The sequence below is a fragment of the Rhinatrema bivittatum genome, chromosome 5, assembly GCF_901001135.1.
Source record: "Rhinatrema bivittatum chromosome 5, aRhiBiv1.1, whole genome shotgun sequence".
Lineage (NCBI taxonomy): Eukaryota > Metazoa > Chordata > Amphibia > Gymnophiona > Rhinatrematidae > Rhinatrema > Rhinatrema bivittatum.
In genome coordinates, this window is record NC_042619.1 from 244753482 (window position 1) to 244777926 (window position 24445).

The window sequence follows — 24445 nt, forward strand, 5'->3', positions numbered from 1 at the left end:
CACACCAATAAACAGGAATCCCTGCAAAATTTAGAAACTGCATTAATACCATATCCAGAGATCAGAGTCCTTACTTAAGATCCTGTATACCAAGGGACTGATTTTCAAAAGCATTTACATGCTTAGAGCTGGATTTTACATGTGTAAATGCACTTTACCCGTGTAAGTGGGCTTTTGAAAATTGCTACAGTAAATGCCATTGAATAGCGAATAGGTTTTTCCTGCTTTAAGTGCACTTAACATGGATAAATGACTTTTGAAATTTGCTGAAATAATATGTTACATTTACATGAGTAACTCTTTTAAAAATTTACCTGTAAGCATCTTCCCCACAGAGACACAATAGGAGAAAACCCATAGTATACCGGGCCCCTAATTTTATCTGTGCTTGCTCCTGAGCTTTCTATTTTAGGAACTTTCCATCAGAATTCTGCTTTCTTGTCTGTCTTGTGGAAGTCAAGCAAGCTACTGTACATATACTTTACTGGTCCACTATTATACTAAGGTGTGGACACTGCAAAATCCTCTGACTGTAATAATTGCTTGTATCTGACTGCACTCCAGATGAAAAGCAAAACATATTAATGCAAGTTAAAGTTTATGAATACTTCCTATGTAACCAGTCATTACTTGCTGATTTATACCTATGAATGTTAATATTGTAAATTATTGTGATCTTTACTTGGAATGACGGTATATAAAAATGTCTACATTGACTAGCCTGGTGGCTCAGTGGCAGTGCCATGAGGAGGGATCTGAGTTTTATTTCCAGCTCAGGTTTTCCACTCCCCAGGCCGCCCAGGGCTAGAAATACTGTGGAGGCAGCACTCACAATCCTTGGAAGGGCAGGGAGGGGGGGGGGGAGGGGCAGGAGGGAGTTATAGTCATTGTACAATGGTAACACCTACGGTAGTAGCCAGATTTATGGCCTATAGTTACAGGATTCCTGAAGGAGGCCTTGGAGCCTGGCCCCGGGGCTGAGGATTGTTACTGCAATGACGGGAACTAAACTAAGCTGGGAGGGGGTTACAAAATAGGTGAAAAAAAACTCACAGGTAATTGCATACAAAAGCTCATAGTGCCAAATTCCAGCCCTGGTTCCAATTGAGTTAGAAGAACCGAGGAGCAGGAAAAAACTGCCAGATAGAAATATAAAACAAATTCCCACCTTCATCTGCTTTCTAATGACAAACATCCTGATTCTTTTTTCTATGATTGTATTTTTGGCCTCACAGCTTCGTCTTACTCTTCTTGGCTTCCAGCTCACTCACAAGCAGTCTCTAGAGGACAACGGTGCCATCAGCCTTTATTCACAATTACCCAGGGTATTATCCCTGTTTTTAGATATGATGCTTGAGATCAACACAGCTGGCTCAAACATTTTGAAGATGCTGCCAGTATTTTCCAGCAAGTGCCATGCCAGGAGGGCAAGAAGTGATAAGAAGCTGGATCTGCAGGCAGGACAACATCAGGGTCTGGAGGAATCTAGATTATGTTGCTGGGTGGGGGTGGGGAGAAAGACTCCTTGTAAAGGTTGGATCTGCTCAAGGGACCTCCTTGGTGACATCTTGATATTGTTACAAGCAATGTTACTAGGGGAAGGGGACTCTCCATAGAGGCTATGGTCACGGGACCTCCTTGGTCACATGACAGCATTGCTACAAGCGATGTTGCTGGGGGGTTTTTGGTACTTGGTCAAAAGAAGATGCCAACCTCTGGTTTACAATTAGGCACCTATAACCTTCTATGCCCATGAATTTAGATTCTGAAAGAGCCACTAGGCAGCAAATTTAACTGGCTAATTTTAACCTGTTAACGTTCCCAGATATTCAGCCACAGCGAACTGGCTAAATTTGCAGCTGAATATCTGGTTGTATCTAACTGTACAAATCTACAGGCCGATGCAGAAAAATGCACGGGAGAGCTGGCGAGCACCCGTTCTCCCAGCGCGCGCGCAGGCCACTCTCCTGGGGGCGCGATTCAGGAGGGTGGCCTATGCAAATGAGGGCCCGCGGTAAAAGGAGGCGCTAGGGACACTAGAATGTCCCTAGCGCCTCCTTTTTGACAGGAGCGGCGGCTGTCAGCGGGTTTGACAGCTGACGCTCAATTTTTCTGGCGTCGGTTCTCAAACCTGCCGACAGCCACGAGTTCGGAAACTGGACGCCGGCAAAATTGAGCATCTGGTTTTTAACCCGCGGGCCGATTTTTAATTTTTTTTTTTTTAATTTTAACTTTTTTTTACTTTTGGGGCCTCCGACTTAATATCGCTATGATATTAAGTCAGAGGGTGTACAGAAAAGCAGTTTTTTCTGCTTTTCTGTACACTTCCCCTGTGCCGGCCGAAATTAACGCCAGCCTTTGGGCAGGCATTAATTTCTGAAAGTAAAATGTGCGGCTTGGCTGCACATTTTACTTTCTGTATCGCGCGGGAATAACTAATAGGGCCATCAACATGCATTTGCATGTTGCGGGCGCTATTAGTTTCGGGGGGGGTTGGACACGCGTTTTCGACCCACTATTACCCCTTACTGTATAAGGGGTAAAGCTAGTGCGTTGAAAACGCGAGTCCAAACCAGGGCTAACAGTGCGCTCCACCATACTGTATCGGCCTGCTAGTATGGTTAGATTTAAGACAGCCATTTTTGCGGCTCCATTTGGCAAATGAATGTAGCCTGTTACTGCTGAATAACAGACTAATTAGCTACATTTGAAAACCCTCGCCCTAGGCACACTCCGACCCGTCCACTTTTTCATACAGCTGAAATCTGTTCAAACAACAATTTTGACTGGACTGATTTTAGTTGGACTGATGTGTGTACAGGTAGGATGGAGGTAGTGATGGAGGTGGGGGAGTTTTAACCGATTAAGATCTATGTGGATAAAAGCTATTTTCAGTCACATAAAACTTTTGAAAATTGAACCTTATGGAAATAAAGAAATGAACAGCACTGCAGCACTACAACACTGCAGCACTGCTACTATGAGTAAGTCACGAGGATATTAATAATAATGCCAGTAAAAAGAAAAGTAAGCAGAGCTGCTTACCTGTAACACGTGATCTCTGAGGACAGCAGGATGTTAGTCCTCACACATGGGTGGCATCATCAGATGAAGCCCGATGTAGAAAACTTAAGTCAAAGTTTCTAGAAACTTTGACCAGGCACACTGAGCATGCCCAGTATGCCCTATGTCACACGTCCATGTGGGGGCCCTCTTAAGTCTCGTAAGATAGAATTACGAAAAAATAAAAAATAGGAGAAACCGAACTCCGTGGGGTGGTGGGTGGATTTCGTGAGGACTAACATACTGCTGTCCTTGGAGAACACTTGTTACAGGTAAGTAACTCTGTTTTCTCTGAGGACAAGCAGTATGATAGTCCTCACACATGGGTGATTCATGCAGCAGAGCGAGCTTGTCTCGCTCAGCGTAGGTAACGGGAGGAAAGCGAGCGGTATGAAGGGTTAAAAAAAAAAAAAAGGGCTAGATACGGAAGGAAAATAAGGAGGGGGTAGGAATAATTGGAGGGACCAATAAGAGGGTAGGATTTTGAATAGGAGAATGGTGATTGGGTAAGGAGGGAATGGGAAGAGGGAGAAACGGTTGCGCTCCTCAGTCGGACGAGGAACGGCTGAGGTGGCGGGCTGAGGATTTCCCTCCCTCCCACCCGATAGAGGAAATGCAGGCAGGTTAAGGTGTACCAGTAGGGGCAGTTGTCGCAGGAAGCGGGGAACCCGAGCCCAAACGTTGTTGAATTGATGTTATGGTTAAAAGTTGTATGGCGGGGGGGAGAATCTTGTGTAGTGCGGGGGGGCTGCTACACGAGATTGCCAATGAGCAGGAGGGGGGCTGATGCTCAGAGGCGTTGAATTATAGGAGCCTTACCACTGGAAAAGGTGGGGGGCACAATGGACAATGTTATGAAAAGGGGGTTTATGTGTATTGTATAAAAATTTTGTTGGCGGGCTCGGGTCTTGTTAATAAACTGCGGCCTTTATTAATCCAAACAAAGAGTCATGTCATTTGTGTCAGGGTGCCAAAGGTGTGGGTTGGGGGTAAGAAGGAGTTTGAAGAATAAGCGAGTCGGATATCTCCCAGTTACTTTGCTACAGGCTGCTTCCCAACACAAAAGGGGACCAACAGACACCCAACCAGGTGCCAATGGGCACAACACCACTGGTGCTGTTGGTACAGAAGGGGAGACAGCCTGAATCCAAACAACAGGCTAGGAGAGTTGGGTTCTACACCTCAGTTTCCAGAGGACAGACTGGCTGAACCTACTGTCGTGTCTGCTCTCCCTATCTAGACTGTAATGAGATGTGAATTTTTGGAGAGAACTCCATGTCGCAGCCTTGCAGATCTCCATGGGAACTGCTCACAAGTGGGCCACTGACGCTGCCATGGCTCTGACACAATGAGCCTTAACATGACCCACAAGATGCACCCCCGCCTGGGCATAACAGAAGGAGATGCAATCCTCTAGCCAACTGGATATTGACTGTTTGGCAATGGCAACGCCCAACTTATTCTTGTCAAAAAAAATAAAAAGTTGAGTGGACTGTCTATGGGCTTCTGTCTGCTCCAAATAGAAGGCTAAGGCTCACTTGCAGACCAAACTGTGCAGTACTCATTTGCCTTGGAGCGAATGGGGTCTGGGAAAGAAAATTGGCAGGACAATTGACTGGTTAACATGGAACTCCATCACCACCTTAGGCAAGATCTTAGGGTGCGTACGCAAGACCACCCTGTCATGATAGAACTTAGTATATGGTGGATAAGTCACTGGCCCCACCACACGATGACATTACCAAACTGGGGGGGGGGGGGGGAGAGGGGTCAAAAGCTGGTGAGCAATGCCAGCTGCAGAGACTTTGCTTCTGTTTTGCTTACACTCCCTGGGTCAACTAGCCCTTATCCACCACTGGGCTCATCTGGGACCTTACCTCAAGTGCTTCCCCACTTCTCGCCGGCTCTCTGCTATACCCTGGCCTTTGGCTCCGACTCCTGATGATGTCACCAAACCAGGGGGGTCAAGAGCCAGTGAGCAATGCCAGAGTGTGTGCCTCCTTCGTACGCGCTGAATGCCGCAGAAGACTCTGCAGGTGCAGAGGATTTGCAAGGCCCTTTTCTTCACAATCCTTGAATCCTTGGACAAGGTAGATATGAAGACCTTGCTCCTCTATGTGCCCTGATACCGATCTCAATCATCTTGTTCAGTCAAAGTTCCTATTACTGTCGTCCTTCTTTGAAAAATCATTATTTACCAAGTTTCATTTAAATAAGATGGTGTTGTGGCCGCCCACAGCAAGCTCAACTCACGTCATGTCATGCTTGACTCTCTACCCCCGGTTCTCTTGAGGCGGTGGCCAGTCTCTGCTGCCGCATTCCTCCTGGCTCCCTGCACTCCACGTGGTGGCTGGGATGCTGCCAACCAGCGTTCCGATCCTGGGCCTCTCTAGACGCGCGCGCCATCTGTCCTCCCTTTAAAGGGCCAATGGCGGGAACTCCAGGCTCATCCCCGGCTGATGACATCACAGGCCCGGGATATTTAAGCTTCACCTCTAGCCATCACTAACTGACTTGGCAACGAGTTCCTTGGTTCCTTTTGGTGCCAGTTCCTTTCTCATGGTCCTGTTATTCCTGCCTTCAGATCTCTGCGCTTCTCCATCAGGGTTTCTGTCTCAGCGCTCCCACTCCTTGGGCCCTGGCTCAGCGCTACTTCACCTGGACTCTCTCTCAGCGCTTCCCGCTCCTCGAGGCCAGGCTCAATGCTACTTCACCTTGACTCTCTCATTGCTTCCTGCTCCTTGGGCCCTGGCTCAGCGCTACTTCACCTGGAATCTCTCTCACACTTCCCGCTCCTCTGGGCCTGGCTCAGCACTACTTCACCTGTACTCGCTATCTCAGCGCTTCCTGCTCCTCGGGGCCAGGTTCAGCACTACTTCACCTGGACTCTCTCAGCGCTTCCCGCTCCTCGAGGCCTGGCACTGCGCCTCTACTTGTGAGTCCCTACCGCATGCCCTCTGCTCCTTGGGACCCTCACGGCACTCCTCATTGAGGACTTTGCTCCAATGCCTTTTCTCAGCAAGATCTGGCTCAGCGCGGTACTCCATCAGACTGTGTCTTGGTGTCCCCGCTCCTCGGGGCACTCCCCAGTGCTGCTACTACAGAAGGTCCTGTCACCACATTGCCGTGTCTCAAGCAGTACCTCTGCACTGCTACTCTCTTGGCACCTACTACAGCGGGTCCCCCGCTCTAGCCCTTATTCAGCATACCACAGTTCGTGTCTCTGCACCTGCACTCCTCTCCTCGAGGTCACTCCCATTTGGTCCTGCTCTACACTCTTCAGAGCTGCAGTGGCCTTGCACTCCTTGAGGCTCTTTCTCCTCCTCCCTCTGAGAGTTCTCTTGTCGCAAACTGTGCCTAACCTCTTTGACACTCTCTGCACCTCGTCTACCCTCTCCGGAACCAGCCGCACAAGGGCTCAACCTGCGGGGAACGAGGGTGGGTACAGGTGAAGTTCTAGCTTGCCTCTGTTCCCGGCCAGCCTCGCCTCCCGACAGTGGGGACCTGTGGGGCCTAACCCTTCAGGTAGTAACAACCCCACCTCAGGTCAAGGGTCCACAATTCCCAACAGATGGTCATTCTGGGAGATTTTAATTTACATATTGATTCTGTTCCCTTATCTGCTCACTGTTCTCTTTTCTTGCAAATATTACTATCACTTGGGTGGTTGCAACTCATTGCTGCCCCAACACACAAACTGGGACACACTTTAGATCTCATATTTGTTAACAAATCCATCTTATTTAGACTGTTCCCATAGCTTAAGCATTATTCCTACTCCGTGGTCAGATCATTTTCTCATCAAATTTGTATGACCTATTTCCCAAGATACTGCAACTATTCCACCATCCTCGTATTGCCACATTCATCGTGGTCTTATTGATAGCTCTCTGTATCACAACTTCATAACACCTTTATTATCCAACTTATCTTTTAATAATTTTGAATTTGCTCTATCTCAATGGAATTTGGCTGTTGACTTGGTTCTTGAACAGATTGCTCCTCTCAAAACTTTTAATTCTTTCAAGCCTAAACATTCCTCCTGGCTTTTCTCCACACCTGTAAAAAATATTAGGCAATCGCTCAGAAAAGCTGAACGACGGTGGAGAAAAGCGCCTTCCTCGGATCATGCCCTATCATTTTCTGTCTTGCTTCAAGAATTTCAAGCTCTGACCAATGCAGCTATGAAATACTTCTTCTCAAAAAAAATTTGTGAAGTTGAATACAATCCAAAAGTCTTATTTATTATTGCCAAAAGGTTAACCAACCCAATACCCACTGAACTCATGCTTCAGTTACCAATATTCCCAGTGCGGATTCTTTTTCCATCTACTTTAAACTAAAAATAGAGAATCTTTGCATCTCCTTCTCTTCAATCGCTAACTGGCACACCAATCCCACTTCTACAATACTGTCAGTTTGGGAAAATTTTGAACCTGTTTCTTCTACTGAGGTTGATAACTTGATCACCAAATCCAATGATACTATATGCCCTCAGTTTCTATGTCCCTCCTCACTTTTTAAAGCTTGCAAAAATACTCTAGCTCCTGTTTTTGCTAATCTGATCAATCTCTCTTTTAGTGAGGGCCACATTCCTTCTACTTTAAAACAAGCTGTTGTTCTCCCTCTTCTCAAAAAACACTCTCTTGACCCTGTTGATCCTGGTAATTACAGGCCTATTTCTTTATTACCATATGTTGCTAAGATTCTTGAATCTACAAATTAGCACAACTTACTGAGTATCTAGAGAAACATGAATTACTTGATCCGCTTCCACTGTTCACTTAGCACTGAAATTATGCTTTCATCATTTACCAATTTTTTGAGAAGAGGCCTTGGACTCAGGCCAACAGTTTTTGCTCATTTCTCTCAACATTTTTTCAGTTTTTGATACCATTGATCATAATATTTTGCTCTTCCGTCTCAAGAATTCGGGCTCTCCAGGACAGTTCTCAACTGGTTCAAATCTTATCTTTCTAATCGAACATTTGTTATTAAAGTCAATAATTCTTATTCTACACTATTTGAGATTAAAACTGGTGTTCCTTAAGGATCCTCACTTTCAGCTTCACTTTTCAACATTTATCTCTTGCCTATTTGTAAAATTCTTTTAAGTCTAATGGATTGTTACCAACTTTATGCCAATGACATTCAGTTTGTCATATGCATTCATTCATCCTGGGATGACACTCTCAAACATCTTAAAATCTGTTTTTCAACAATTCAAAAATGGCTTCAGTATAACAAATTATCATTGAATAGGTCTAAAACAGAGTTTCTTGCGATACATAGTCCATACTGTTCTTTTAATGAAAAAAACATTACCCTCAACAACTACTCTTTCAATACTAACAATCATATAAAGAGTCTTGGCATCTTGGCAAGTGGAAGTGTATCATCATGCTTGATGATACACTTTCCTGCCGTCCCCATATTAAACAAGTTATTTCTCAAGGTTTCTATAAGCTCTGTTTACTCGTTGGTGTAAAAAAACTGCTTTATGAAGCAGATTTCCGTACTGTATTCCAAGCATCTATTTTTCCAGTTATCGACTACTGTAGCAGTTTACTTCTTGATCTCCCATATTCATCTTTGCATCATTTGCAGCTGCTATTAAACTCTGCTGCGTGGTTACTCTCAGGCTTAAAAAGGAGAGAACATATTACACCTGTGCTGATGCAGCTTCATTGGCTCTCAGTAATGGAACGAATAAAATATAAAGTTGCAATGCTGATTTTCAAGTTGATAAATTATTTTAATTATTCTAATTTTTATTATTAATAAGTTGATTATTTATACAGTTATTTGTTCTTATAACAATTATATGAACCATTGTGATGGTCCCCTGAATGACGGTATACAAAAACAATCAATAAATAAATAAATAAATAAATGATCTGACATGTTACTGGGCCAAGTCTATGTTAAAATTCAATCAACCTACAAGAACCCTGCACTCTTCACATCGTTATTTACTTGAAATTCCTTCTCCAAAAGTGGCCCACTTACATACTACACATGAATGTGCCTTTTCTATTGCAGAGCCTACTTTTTGGAATTCATTACCAATTGATTTAAGACAATCTGACTCAGTAAAGCAATTCAGGAAAAAAGTTAAAACATTTTTATTTAAGCTAGCTTATTGTTAGATTCTGTTGTTTTTTAACTTTACTGTTTTATTTGATTATTATTGTTTTTACTCCAATAGTCGATTATTTACTTTTAGACTTATGCTTTTTATTATAACTGTTTTTTGTGTTACTTTTGTCTGATTATAAATGTTTTTATTATGATGTATTTTCTATTGTTCTTATCATTAAGTATGTTTTATTGTTCATCACCCAGGCCTTTTTGTGTTGGGCAATCCATAAATTCAATAAACGTAAATGTAAAGCCTGAAGCTTACTGACCCTGTGCGCTGAAGTGACTACCACCAAAAATATAATCTTCCAAGTCAGGTACTTGGTCACAGGTCACAGGTGAGCAGCAGCTCAAAAGGAGCTTTCATCAGCTGAGCCAACTACACATTGAGCTTCCAACACAGAGCAGGAGGTCTTAGGGGAGGCTTCAGTTGAAGCAGGCCCCACATGAAATGTACAACTATGGGCTGTATCGAGATGGGTGTACCATCTACATCATGGTAGCATGAACCAAACGCACTAAGATGAACTCTGACAGAGTTGTTTTTTAATCCAGCCTACGAAAGGTGTAGAAGGTAGTCAAGCAATTTTTGTGTGGCACAGGAGAACGCACCTAGGGCCTTCTGCTCAGCACACGGAAAACCTCCTCCACTTCAGTCTGTAGAACTTTCTAGTAGAAAGCTTTCTGGAAGTCACCAGAACCCAAGACACAACCTCAGAAATATCAAGTGGCTGCAGGATTCACCTCTCAACATCCAGGCTGTGAGCAACAGGGCCTGAAGGTTGGGATGCCACAGCCTGCCCTGATCATGTGTGATGAGATCTGGGGAAGTCCCCAGACTGATCAGTTTCCGGATGGACAAGTCCTGCAGGAGTGGAAGCCAGACCTGTCTCAGCCAGTGAGGGGCTATGAGGATCACAGTCCCTTTGTCCTTGCGAAGCTTCAAGAGAGTCTTCACCACTAAGGGAATCAGAGAATACTCATACAGATGACCTTTGCCCCAATGACAGGCAAGGGTGTCTGAGGCTGGTTTGCCATCTGACCTGGACAGGGAGCAGAACAGAGGCACCTTCCGGTTGCCAGGCAACGCGAACAGATGTACGTCGGGACTCCCCCAGAGGCAGAAAATATGATTCATTACCCCTTGGTCCAAGGACCACTCATGGGATCTGAAGACTCGACTCAGCCTGTCCACTATCACGTTCTCTGTTCCAGCCAGGTACATGGACCTTAGCACCATCCTGTGGGCCATGGCCCAGGATCAGATCTGGACCGCTTCCTGACACAGGAGGTACGATCCTGTGCCTCCCTGCTTGTTGTCATACCACATGGCTACTTGGTTGTTGGTCTGGATCAGGACAACTTTCTTGGACAGCTGATCTCTGAAAGCCCATAGCATGTACCTGATCGCCCGAAGCTCCAGGAAGTTGATTTGACAAGAATGATCCTGAGTGGACCACAGTCCTGGGTGCCAAACCGATCTACATGAGCTCCTCACCCCAGGGTAGATGCATTCATAGTTAGCACAATTTAAGTAGTGAGACTCCGAAAGGAAATCCCCCATTCCAGATTGGAGTGACGGGGTGACTCGGATGCAATCCTGGAGGCTCTGAGTGGCCTGGCACCACTGCGACCTCAGGTTCCATTGGGCTCTGTGCATGTGTAAGCGTGCCAAGGGAGTGGCATGGATAGTTGCTGCCATGTGACCCAACAGTCTCAACATGTGCCAGGCTGTGTTGAACTTCTGTCGCAATGGTCGCCAGATTGACAGCTCTCTGGCGTGGCAGAAAGGCCCTGTGTTGAGCCGTGTCTAGCAGGACTTCGATGAAATCCAATTGAGGTGACGGACTGAGATGGGATTTTGGGTAATTGAGAATGAACCCTAGTGACTCCAAAACCTGAATGGTCAAGCGAATGGACCGGGTGGCCCCAGCCTGAGATGTGCTCTTGACCAGCCAATTGACTAGATACAAGAAAACTTGTGCTTCCAGTCTCTGGAGGTGCACCATCACCATGATCAGGCATTTTGTGAAGACCCGTGGGGCAGAAACGAGCCCGAATGGCAACATCCAGTACTGAAAGTGCGATTTTCCCACCACAAATCTGAGATACTTCCTGTGACCAGGGAAGATCTCTAAATGGGTGTATGCGTCCTTTAGTTCGAGGGAGTACATCCAGTTCCCTTCTTGCAAAAGGGGGATAAATATGCCCAGGGAAACCATCTTGAACTTTTCTTTTCTTAGAAAAGAAAAGTTCAAGATGGTTTCTAAGAAAAGAAAAAGAAAAGTAAGCTCCGGCGTATGTTTTTGTTCCCTGTACACCAACGCGATATCTCTGATGAGCGGCGGTATATAAATACATAAATAAAATCTGTTCAAGGCTCTCAGGTCTAGGATGGGATGGAGTCCTCCTGTTTTCTTTGGAATCAGAAAGTACCTGGAATAGAATCTCCACCCTCTTTGCCTTGGTGGTACAGGCTGGACCACGCTGGCCATTAAGAGGGATGAGAACTCCACTTGTAGTACCTCCTGATGCACTACTGGCCCCCATTATAGGCATGGAGGGCAATTTGATAGGACACCCAATAAATTTAATTGGTATCCATGGCAGATGATGGACAAAACCCACTGGTCCAAGGTTACACTGGGTCACTGGTTCACAAAGAACTGCAGCCTGCCCCGACCGGAGGGTCCATTGTTCCAGGAATGGGCAACTGGCTTACTCTTCCTACAGCCCAGTCAAAACCCCGTCCCTAGAGTTGACTGAGTTGCTGGCTGGGGCTTGGGAGCTTTCTGCTACTTGGGATGGCTGCAGGAGCTTTGATGGTGTGGATGGGATCGAAAAGGCGGAGGATAGTACTTCCTTTGGCAAAAGAAAGACTTCCTTGGCCCCAGCCTCGATGGCTGCCTAGATGAGGAGGATAGGTCCGGAGTGCTAGCAGAGAGTTGGAGAGTTTCATGATGGTCCCAGAGTTGGGCCACAGCATCCTTCACCTTATCTCTGAAGAGATTCTCTCCAGTGCACGACACATCAGCAAGTTGTTCCTGTACCTCTAATCTGAGGCCAGCAGCCATGCCAGACTGCGGGTGCCAATTTCCACTGCAGAGACCCTTGATGCTGTTTCGAAAACATCATAGGTCGCACGGACCTCGTGTTTTCCACACTGCATACTCTTGTGCACCAGCAACATGAGGGTGTCTTGCTGCTGTTGAGGCAGCTGCTCAGACACCTCCTGCACCTGCTACCAGATGTCCCTTGAGTATTGGCTCATGTAGAGCTGGTAGGCAGCGATGCAGGCAATAACAATGACACCCTAGATCACCTTCCTTCCTAGAGCGTCCGATGCCCTGTGGTCTTTCCGCCCAGGAGTGGGTCTGAGAGCGCTTGGCCCTTTTGAGGGCAGACTTGACCACCATCGACTGGTGGGGCAGCTGATGCTTATCGAATCCAGCAGCCTTTTGGAAGAGGTAAACCCTGTCTGCCTTCTTATTCACAGGGAGGCACTGTGAGGGGGTGATCCCAAATCCTCAGCAGCAACTCAGTAAGGATCTCGTGCACCGGGACCACCACAATCTCCTTAGGAGGCTCCATGAACTGAAGAACCTCAAGCATTTTGTGCCTGGCATCTTCTTCAGTCAAAAGCTGGAATGGGATGGCCTCCGCCATCACCCTGACAAACCTTGCGAAGGTTAAGTCCTCAAGTGGAGACCTCCTTCACTCCTCTAGAGAAGAAGAGTCTGATAGGAGACCATCCAAATCCTCAGAGGAGGATTCTTTCTGATCATCCCCCCAGAGGACATAGGGACCCTCATATTCACTACATACCACAGGGGATGAGGCCCTAACTACCCGGCCAATATCCAGAGGTGCAGGCACCAATGGAACTGGATGGGGGACTACAGGCCTCGATGAAGTTTCCTCCTCGAGGAACAGGTGATGACCACCATATTGGTAGGGGGAGGCCTTGTGCCCCGCTGAGCACCGGTGCTATCCCAGGAACCAATGCCAGCTGGGTCAGTAAGGCACCGTTGAGCACACTGAGCTTTTCCAGAAGTGGCACAAACATGGGTGGCACTGGCTCCAGTGCTGTCGGTGCCGAGGGACCGAAACCCTGTAGTGCCCACTCCACCGCTAGCTGGACTCAATGCTCCAGCTCCTCCTCAAACGTTGCAGATGCCAAACTGACTGGGAGGAAGGAGGGGTGGCTAGGTCTTCCTTGGATCTGTGAGGGGGATTGGCGACTAGCTTCAGGACCGGTGGAGACTGTCACATAATCTGGGCATTGATGGAGGTTGAGGATGATGAACCTGACATCCTCAGCCCAGAGGAGATCAACAGCTGTCATCTCTGGCACCCCTATCCACCAGCGACCTCGACAGAACCTATAATCCCGCCAATGTCGATGACGTGGTGTCCACTGGTGTGGCTCTGAGGTTCTCCAATTCCGCTGATGCCAATGGCTCGGACTTCCTGGACGCACAAGCGGCAACCCTGGATGTCATGCGATACCCCCAGGCAGAGGATGCAAACATTATGAGGATCAGTGATAGGCATGGGGGCATCTTCAAAAACCAGATGCGGCCATAACAGGGTAAAACAAATGGGAAAACCACAGAATGATGGTGGTAGGCATCGATGGAAGATGGGCACAAGGCAACACCACTACCACAGGGGGAACCGACCACAAAGAGAAACTTACCCGAATACTGAAAACCTTGACTGGGGACAATATGGGGAGGTACAGAGAGGGACCCAGTGATGGACCAAAGTAAAAAAGATCGCAAAAAAATGCAAATCAAAATTTTCCACAAGGCAAAAAGCCAAAACCTTTTACAGTTCAATCAAACTGCAAGGCTCACATCTCCGTAGAAAAGAGAGACTGAAGAGGGACCCCCGCATGGACACGTGACAAAGGGCATGATGGGCATGCTCAGTGTGCTTGGTCAAAGTTTCTAAAAACGTTGACATAGGTTTTCTGCATTGGGCTCCATCTGATGATATCACCCATGTGTGAGGACCACCATCCTGCTTGACATTGGAGAATACAGGCATCCTTATCCTAACACAAGTATTAATGATCTTTATCTTTTTATTTGTTACCTGTTATGTTTTTCATAGGATGAAAAACCTTTCACAGTGCAAAGTGTAATAGGTATGCAGCCCTTCCAAATTATAAAGCAATCATTACGGAACACTCAAAGAATGGTGCTCTGCAACCAGACTACATGAGATGATGCTTAGAGCAGCGGGCTGTGAACTAGGGAAACCAGGGTTCAAATCCCACTGCTGCTCCTTGTCACTTTGAGCAATTCACTCTATGCTTCATTGCCTCAGGTATAAACTTAGGGGATGATTTTCAAAAGGATTTACGTGCTTAAAATGGGGTTTTACAAGTGGGCTTTTGAAAATGCCTCCCATATATGCTACTTTTATGTGCGTAAATCCTTTTGAAGATTACCTCCTTACAGATTGTAAATCCTCTGGGAATAGGGAAATACTTACAGTAATCCACTTTAAAGTGCCAAAAGGCAGAATATAAATAAAAAATAAAATAGACATTATAACTAGGACTGCACCGAGGCACTGTATTTCTAGGGAACTGTGCCGAACCAGCAGCAGTAATAATTGTTTGAGTCTATCACAGCAGGTTGCTAATAGCAGGCTGTGTGCGACCTGCTTTTAATCTCCTCATGCCACAGCTATCAGAAATAAAACAGTAAAAGGGTATGTCTACCTGTTTTGTAACTCATCAAGCCGAAGCTCTCCGACATAATGGGTGGCTGAGGAGACCGTAACAACTCGTGAACTGCAACTTTGCGTTCCTGACTCTTTCAGCGTCTCCAGAAGGAGATTTGTTAAAAGGAAGTGTCCCAGGTAGTTCAACCCAAAGTGTTCTTCAAATCCGTCCACTGTCTTCCTTTCAGGGACCAGCATCACTCCAGCTAAGGCAGATAAAACACAAGTTCAGAAGATGAACGGCAGTGTGTTGTAACCACCACACATTTCCACACCCTTGCTCTCTCACCTCTGGTATATAAGCTGCTCATTTGTTGTGCCACAAGAATAGAAGCCTCTGAAATAGTGAACAGTGTCAAGATATGGGACATCAACATCAGAAGTGATCAGAAGTGAATATTCTTATCAACTCATTTGTCATGTTTTATGTATGAATTTATTTTGTGTTTTTATGAATGTTATCTGCCTGGAGCTGTGGTTTGAGCGGGATATAAAAATGTTAAATAAATGAATAAGAAACAGTGAAGAAATATTATCGGTTTTTCACAGTAACTGACACCTTTCCGATATCAGAAAATATGTGCATATGTGAGCATTACATAATAATATAGTATATATAATTGTCTATTTTTAGTTATTTTTGGTGTGCCCTGTGTGGACAAGAAAAGAAAGATAAAGCAAACTAACAGGGTCATTCATCAAAATGCATTAGGGCCTTAACACAGGTGTTAGGGCTCTAACATCTGCGATAACACCATAACGCATGCATTATTTATCGCATCGCGAGATGCATATGCAAATTTTTAAAATTTAGTCAAAAGGGAGGAGTTTGGGCGAAGTTTATGAAAATGAGGAATGTTTAATTTGTGTGCAATAGCATAACGCAGGTTATAACACCAGAAATAGGAGGAATAGGATAGAGAGAGAGAGAGAGAGAGAGAAGGAGAAAGAGTAGCCCGAGGTTCTGGGATGGCACATATACTAGTCAACTATTTATACCACTGTAGGAGGGTGAACTAGTAACTCGAGGGGAGGTTTTGGTGGTAGTCTAGGGTTTGGAGTGCAGTTTTACATGCACAATGAGATGTACGAACAGCACAGTACACATCAGCGAAGATTTGATGTGATTTGAAGTGAGGAAAGGTACACAAAGATGAGATATGTACATTGTACTATTGACCTAGTTTGATGCACTCTCTAATTAGCTGCTATCAAGCTAGGGCGAGAGTACATTGTTTCCTGTCTTTTAAACAGTTTGTAATCCACAAAAGGACATCGTCTCCTATCCCATGACATTTTAGTTTTCTTAGAAACCTCTCACCTTCTGAAAATCCAAATACACTACATCTACTGGTTCACCTTTATCCACATGTTTATTAACCCCTTCAAAAAAATGAGGCAGATTTGTGAGGCAAGACTTGCCTTGGGTAAATCCATGCTGTGTTCCATTAAACCATGTCTTTCTATATTCTCTGTGATTTTGATCTTTAGAATAGTTTCCACTATTTTTCCCAGCATTGAAGTCAGGCTTACTGGTCTACAATTTCCCAGATCACACCTGAAGCCTTTTTTAAATATTGGGGTTACATTGGCCACCCTTCAGTCTTCAGATAAAATGGATAATTTTAATGTTAGGTTACAAATTTTAACTAATAGATCTGAAATTTCATTTTTTAATTCTTTCAGAACCCTGGGGTGCATACCATCCGGTCCAGGTGATTTGCTACTCTTTAGTTTGTCAATCTGGCCTACTACATCTTCCAGGTTTCACAGTGATTTGGTTCAGTTCACCTGACTCATTACCCTTGAAAACCATCTCTGGAACCGGCCTCTCTCCAATATCCTCATTAGTAAACACAAAAGCAAAGAATTAATTTAGTCTTTCTACAATGCCCTTATCTTCCCTAAGAGACCCTTTAACCCCTCGGTCATCTAACAGTCCAACTGACTCCCTCACAGGTTTCCTTTTTTGGATATATTTTTTAAAGTTTTTATTATGAGTTTTTGCCTCTACGGGCAATTCATCCAACCCTCAGTCTCTGCCTTTCTCAATTCCCTCCTCAAAATGCCTTCACCTCCCAACCCCCTTCACTCTCTGCCCAGACTGTGGCTGACTACTTCCATGACTAGGTTCACAAAATTAGTCTCCAGTTTTCAACCAGGTCACCTCTGCCTACCTCTCTCCCACTTATTTACTGTTATGCCTGTCGATCGCAGATGGCTGCGACCTCTCATGCTCACCTCTTTTTTCCCTTCACTGTCAAGTCTGGGAAGAATGGCAGTCTCTGCTAATCCCCACTGACCTCTCCGGCGTTCCCGGGACAGCGTGGGTGCTGCCAACTGCCATTTTGGACCTGGAATTACTTAGGCGCTCACGCGCAAGGGTCTCATTTGAACATGTCATGGCGGGAACCTTGGGGGCGTCCCCTCCTGATGATGTCAATCCGCTAGTGTACTTAATCTGACTGGCCCTTGCCTTCCTCGAGTTAGCAAGGAGTTCCGTCTTGCTGAATCCACCTCATGCAAGGACTTCCTGTTTCTGACTGGTCTTGGTATCTAACGCTCTGAGTACCCACTCCTCGGGGGCTCCCCTGCGTTCCTGGCTAACCGCTCCTCGGAGGGCCTACCTGCCTGACCGTTACCAGACCTGCTTTTCAGGTCTCTCTTTCCTGGAACCATCTCTTGTGAGTACCTCTACTGACTTCTACTACACAAACTGTATTAAGGATTTCCCACAGTGTACCCCGAGCCTTGGGCCACTACCGCTTTCCTTCAGTAGAGGCTATTCAGCTTTTCTGTGCTACAGAGTATAGACACATCAACTACAGGAGCCTCTTCCGGGTTCCAGCATCTCTACCAGTTCTTCAACATCTACTGTACAGACATCCTCGGCATACCCCGCTCCATGGGCCACTACCAGATCTGTATTCCTGAGGTGCCTACACTCATCAGAGGGGATCCCCGGCATACCCCGCTCCTAGGGTCACTACCGGATCTTCTCTTCTGTGGTCTCGCTCTGGGTATTCCCCATTGCTCAGGACTGTATTAGTACATCAAAACTCTGTGGACATTACTTTTTCTTTCCTTCATAATAAAGTCTCTACTTCTAGCTGTGTCCCACGCCACTGAGACTACACCTGCTGACGGTGAGGCTCACAGGGTTCCTCCCTGTGGGCAGAGACTTCTCATCTCAACCCAGGGTTCACATTCTTACAAAAACATAACATTTACTCTACCCTTCCCTTCGCCTCTACCACATTCTCCTCTTTTTCTATAAGCACAATGGAGGAAACTGATTTTTCCCCAAAACCTCCCTTCTCAAATTTGGACCAAAATTGTAAGTAGGCATGGATCCTTTTTCTCCTCCCCCACAACACAAAAGTTCCCAGGCATTATAATTTTCTCACACAAATTAGGAAGCGTAAATGTGCATGGGCAGTTTTTCAGGGATAACTTTCACTTAGAAAATGAGTGCAAATTCTGTAGGTAGAAAGTACCAGCAGACTTTGCATCAATGCGAGTAGTTTTAAAATTCCCCCTCTTTCTGTCTGATAAACACACAATTAGCAAAACAAGTGCATAGGCCAATAACATTTGCAGATGTAGTTCTTGCTCATTCCTAAACAAGAAGACAGGCAGAGAGGTTCTTTTACATAGGGGAGAAGATAAATCTTCAAGACCCTCTGCTAGAGGAACACCTAACATTCAAGGCCTTGATTCTTATAATAAAACATCACGCATGCTTGATATTCCCAAAGGGTTTTCTTTTTACTTAGAGGTAGATAGCTGGCAATTATTCACAACAAAACAAACAGCTTATTTACATGTAATCCAGCAGAAGTTGATTTGCATTTATCAATTTGGTAGTTCAGTCCTCTAATCCTGCACCTCTAGGCTAGAAGAAAGTGTACTTTTTCCAGACTCAGAACCTTGCAGTATTTCAGATATCAACGAAGATTTAAAAAGTCACTCACCTGCACAGAACAATCTCCACTAACTTCCAACTCAATTAGTTAGATTGAGTGGGTGATCATTCTCTGGTCACGGATAAAGTATTTACGGAATCTGACGACTCTCCCAGGGCAGCGTGACCATTGGCAGATCAGGAATACTGTTTCTAAGCTAATCTATGTCCTGCCGGTCTCCATCCTTAGCTCAACAAACAGGATACCCAGACTTTTCTGGCCTAGGCTCACAGGAGACTCTCCAGGAGAACCTTTCTAGCTCCACTCTCCCTTCTATATTCAGAGAAAAAAACACAAACTGGAAGCCTTCTCACCAAACATCACTGTAGCACCTCTGTCCTGGGAAAAATAAATCCCATAGCTCCCATTTTATACCCCTTATAAATATGCCCTTAAATGTTTCTGATGTTAATAGAATTAGGTGATAGATTTTTTTTTTTTCAGACAGAAAGTTTAAATTATTATGTAATGGACTAAATCTGATATTACTTAAAGAGATTTAGCTATTCATTTTTTCAAGCAGAGAGATGAATTTAATTGTCATGCCTGCAGTAATGTACTGGAGGGGGCTCCCAGGAGCCCGTGATAAATTATTTTCTGCAACAAGTGAGGCTAGCAGCTGCTGAGAAACTGGCTAATAGCAAGAGCCCCGCGATAAGAAATTGATGGTACATGACTGTATGGCACTCACAGCATATAATCCCGCTTTGATAAAATCATTTCAGAAGCACTGCTAGCCCAGTTTTGATAAGCTGGAAACTCACCACCTTCCTCATCAAAACCACACGTTACAAAATGTTATTGGCTGTGCAATACAGTGCAGTCCATACCGTGGAGGAATGGAAAGGAAGCTTGTAGAGGCACTGCAGCCTCCCACACTCACCAGTGTACTTAGCGTACCTCGCTTTATCTTGTTTTGCATGGAATCAGCGTTACTGCGCAATGGGCCGGAAGAACAGCCCAAAAGGAGTGGAGAGAGAGAGAGAGCAGGAAGGACAGATAAAGATGGAAGAAAACAAATGTCGGGCTTGTGCTAAGCCAAACCTACAATTTCCATGCTGTCATTCTCGATCCTGCCATTAGCTTTGTAAAACAGTTCACAACATGCACAGGCTGCAGAGGCAAGAGGGAATCCTCATGTGGAAACTGTCAGCCCTTTGCACCATCATTTACAGAACAATCTCATCAACCACTGAGGGGAAAGCTCCCGGGCACCACGGAAAAAAAAAGATATGGAAAACTTCCTTTGAAACAAGATTTGTCAGAGCGAGTAATAATATACCTGATCGTTTTTGGAGAAATTTTTTCCTAAACCATAGTACAGTGCAGTCAACCAAAAGTAATCTGCCTTTTTTTTTTTTTTCAATAGGATTTCAGCCTGGCCAAGCCAAAAGTCACCTAAGTTGAAATCTACTGGTGCAGGCGTACACCCATAGAAAATGAAAAAAAAACCAAAAAAAAAACTTAATGGAAATGTTATTTTGCTCAGTAACTTGGAGCCACTTCCTGCTTTTGCATTCCCAACTGGTCTCTGAGTCCTGGTTAGTCTTTCTCAAGAAATTAATCAAAACTGGAGCCCCAGGAAAAGATGGGAAACAATCAAACAGATCCTGGTATTTTTTTTCTTACCTTTTCAATTATAGTTTTAAATAATTTTTCTTCACCTTGAGTAAGGATGAGGTAAATATTCAGTAAGTCGGCCAGCAGCAAAGTTCCCCAGGTAAAACTGCAGCCAAATATTCAGCGGGATCAATCTTTCATTGAATATACAAGGCTACAGTTAGCTGGATAAAGTCATCCAGATAATTTAGCCCTTAGCCAGTTTACTGTAGGGATCTGAGCAGCCCCGTTCCTTCCTGCTCCCTCCTCCCATTTGTAGCGTTCAGAACAGCCCCGATCCTCCACACCCCCCCCCCCCCCCAAATTCCACATCCGTATGATCCTCCCTCTCCCATTCCCCAACCCCCAAAAGCTACAGTTAAGCCAGCGGGAGAAGGAAAGCTTCTGTCCTCCTCCCGCTGGCAGTATTAAACTCTGGCACTGGCAGAGAGCTATACCGGCATTTAAGATGTTTAGTGAAAGGACCAATCAGAAAGCCAGGGAAGTGAATAAATGCATATTAAATGCCAGTACCGGCTTCTCCCGCTGACTTAAATGTAGTCAGTGGGAGAAGTCGGTACTGGCATTTAATACGATATTCAGAGCTAGCCAGGTAAACATAAACCATGCCCTGGAACGCCCACATCCTGCCCCTTTTGCATCCGGCTAACCGTTCATCTTAAAGGAATACTCAAAACACAGGGTTTGCCCAGCTAAGTCTTGTATTTAGACGGACAAGCTCTTTTGAATATTGACCTCTGTCTCTCTCTCTCTATATATATATCTTATAGTGCTGTAACCAACTGTAAGGGAAACCCCTGCTTGGGAGCTGAATCCTTTTCTCTGAGCCATGAATAGAGGCTGAGTCAGCCAGAAAAGCCTTGCTTATTCTCTCAAACCATGCCGCTAAGGATCCAGTTTGGTCCTCATGGATTTATAAGGGGTTGCTGGAAGTTCTGTGCAATCCGAGAGCTGAGGGCCAGAGCATGGATCCTCATGTTTCTGTTCATAGGGGTATCTGCGCCTGCCAGGTGAAGCACTGAACGCCTGTGTGAACACCGGATCCTGACCTGGGCCAGACTGACCTGTGAGTTTGCTTTCTGAGTTGCTACCGAACCTGAATGACCCTGACGAGAAGGGACTTGTAACTTGAGATATATATATATAACCCTGCTAATGTTAAGCCAGGATATATTTGCTTTCTGTTAAAATGTATATTACAATAAAGGCCAGTTATGGAATCCTAGAGTAGACTGGCTTACCTGCAGGTGACTCCCAATAACCTCACGCCAATACAAGATCATTTCCATATACTAAACTTCCAGGGTATTACGCCACTGGCTGTCTCCCACTCCACCGTCCCTGAAGGAATGGGCAGACTGTATGTTAGATCTCTTCCTTCTGGAAAGGAAATCTACATAACGCCACTCCCAGAAGAAACAACTTCAGTTTCAAACGACTTGGCGGCTCTTTGCTCACTCATTACCTCTTGACGTGGACCATGCAACTACAGTGTGATTTTTAAACACTGTGGTACTTGGAGTACTATTGACATTTTGTGCACATCTTGGTCTCCGCTTAGGGTGCTGGAGGATGGGATGAGATGGGATGGGAGGGTTGGAGGGTAGGGAGGGAAGGGTTGGTTGGTTGGTTGGTTGGTTGGTTGAACAGATGATTATTAGAATGACTGTTAGTTTCTCTACAATTATTTGCTAACTCATGTTACTAAAGCAATGTTGCAACAAGTATGTTTGAAAATTAATAAAAATAAATACAAACAAAAAAAACTTCCAGGCTAAATTTCTTGAAATCTTCCTGAGTCTTAATTCCCACTGAATTCAGTTCCATACAGTTTTTGCATTGCTACTGCACATTATCCTGTCCATTTCAGCCAACCCCATATAGTACTATATACAGTACTCGTTTAAAGTATGTGCAACTTAACTTAAAGCAGAAGATGGCAGCCAGTTTTTCTATGAATGGATCTGAATATTTTTTAATCCTGATAAAAGCTAAGAGGTCCATAATGAGTAAGCCAGGGAGTGAAAACGTTATCTGGATATCCGTTACCCACTAAAGTCAGTTAACCAGATAAAGATATCTGGATAACTTTAGGACAACCCTCCAGCATGACCAGACTTACCTTAGATAACTTTATCTGAAAATCAGTGCTGATTGGTAAAGCTAAACCCCACCCCTGGAATGCCCCAACATCTGGCTAGATTTTGTGTTGGTAATAAGTTGCTCAGAAAAAAAATTAAATGGAGAGCTGGGGTGGGGGGAATTTTGGAAACCAAAGATTTGGCCAGGTAAACCCCACAGTTACCCTGACAAAGTTTTGGGGCGCATGGATCTTTCAGTGTACAGCTGTTTTAGAGATGAAGATGGTCTTGCATGTATACCTTAGACCACTGGTGGTAAACGGAAGCAGAGAAGCCCCTTTGATTGCAATTCATGCTGTTGTCCGTGCAATATTTCCTAATTATTAGCAGTCGTTATTTTAATGAGAAAAGGACAGACAATTCAGAGTACTGCATGTGTTTATTTGAGGCAATTATGTTGGCCAAATGTTTTGCCAGGATCAGCCTCAATAAAATGTTAACAAATCTTTTAAAAAAAATTTCTGAATATTGAATATGCTTGACTTTTATGGGGGCAATTTATAACATCATGCCTAAATTAGACAGAAAATTTGTGCATAAAGTTACACCAATTTTCAAAATGGGCTTACATGCATAAATCTGCTTTGAAAATGATCCCGGCAAACCTACGTGCATGCAATCATACCTGCTATTTGGCATGCGTAACTTTCCAGAGAGAATTTACACACTTACACACATTTTAAAATGAGAAAAGTATGTGTGTATGTCCCAACCCTGTCCAGACTCCAGACCTCTGGGATGCTTCTCCCCTATGTGCATAAAAGTCCATGTATGTAGCATGAATGCATGTAATTTTATGCATATATCAGTAACACAAATTTCTAAAAGGTCATATCTGCAGGTAAAGCTTTACTTTGTTTGAAAATTACTCTCCCTATGGATATTTATTCAGCAAAAAAGAATTACTACTCAAACAACTATTAATTCATGTTTCCCTTTTTTTCTTTTTTTTAACATATTTATGAGTCTGTCTCCGGTCACGGTGGAACGCCTCATTTAGCCAGCCAAATCTTGGCTGGCTGGCTAGGGTTGAATGGAATTTCAGCTAAATATTTTCAGCTCAAAGTCAACCTAAATCTATCCAGCTAGATTTATGCTCTTCTCACTTGGCTATATAAACATAGCCCATTAGCTGCTAACAATTGATAGCTAAGCACAAATAGCCAGCTAAGTACAAATAGCCAGCTAAGTATAGATAATGAGCTAAGTACAATGAGAGGGCTAAAGATAGCCAGCTAAGTAAAGATAAACATAGCAAGTTATAGTTGGGCCTGCTATTAATATCCTTAAAGTTAGCCAGTTTGTGCTACAAATCAGCCAGCCAAGCCTTCTTCTTGCCCTAACTCTGCCTCTGGCTTGCCCATTTCTTGGTCAGCTAACTTTAGGATCTCCTAGTCAGTTTTCAAAAGCTTTGATTTAGTCAACTAAAGCTTTCCTTAGCTGGTTAGATCCCTTTTAAAACTGACCTCTTAAGTACTAATCTTGGATGATTTTTTTTTTCTTGAACCTGTCACCATTAGACAGTGCTTTACTGACATCTGAGGATGTCCGTTGCTGAAATTATAATCCTGAACATTACTTTCCTCTGCAATTCCTTCTTTTCTTTTAATGGAGCATTACGTCAATTGAAGTATTTCTCTGTCTACCACTTCTCCCTTCTATTTTCTGTGAACTGCTTCGGATCTTCTGCAACTGTCCAAAGGGAGAACAACTCAGAGCAGCAGGGAGATCATCAAAGCTCTTTATTACTGGAGTTCCTTTAATGGATTAAACATGGCA

The 24445-nt window shown here is 44.5% G+C and overlaps 1 protein-coding gene across 1 annotated transcript in view; it reads right to left on the reverse strand.

Annotated features, from left to right (window-relative positions):
• The window catches only part of DHRSX (dehydrogenase/reductase X-linked), a 363656-nt gene that overhangs the window by 67984 nt on the left and 271227 nt on the right, over positions 1 to 24445 (reverse strand). The window contains exon 5 of the mRNA XM_029603254.1: positions 14939 to 15146. Within this exon, the coding sequence (XP_029459114.1) occupies positions 14939 to 15146 (208 nt within the window). The remainder of the gene's footprint in view (positions 1 to 14938; positions 15147 to 24445) is intronic.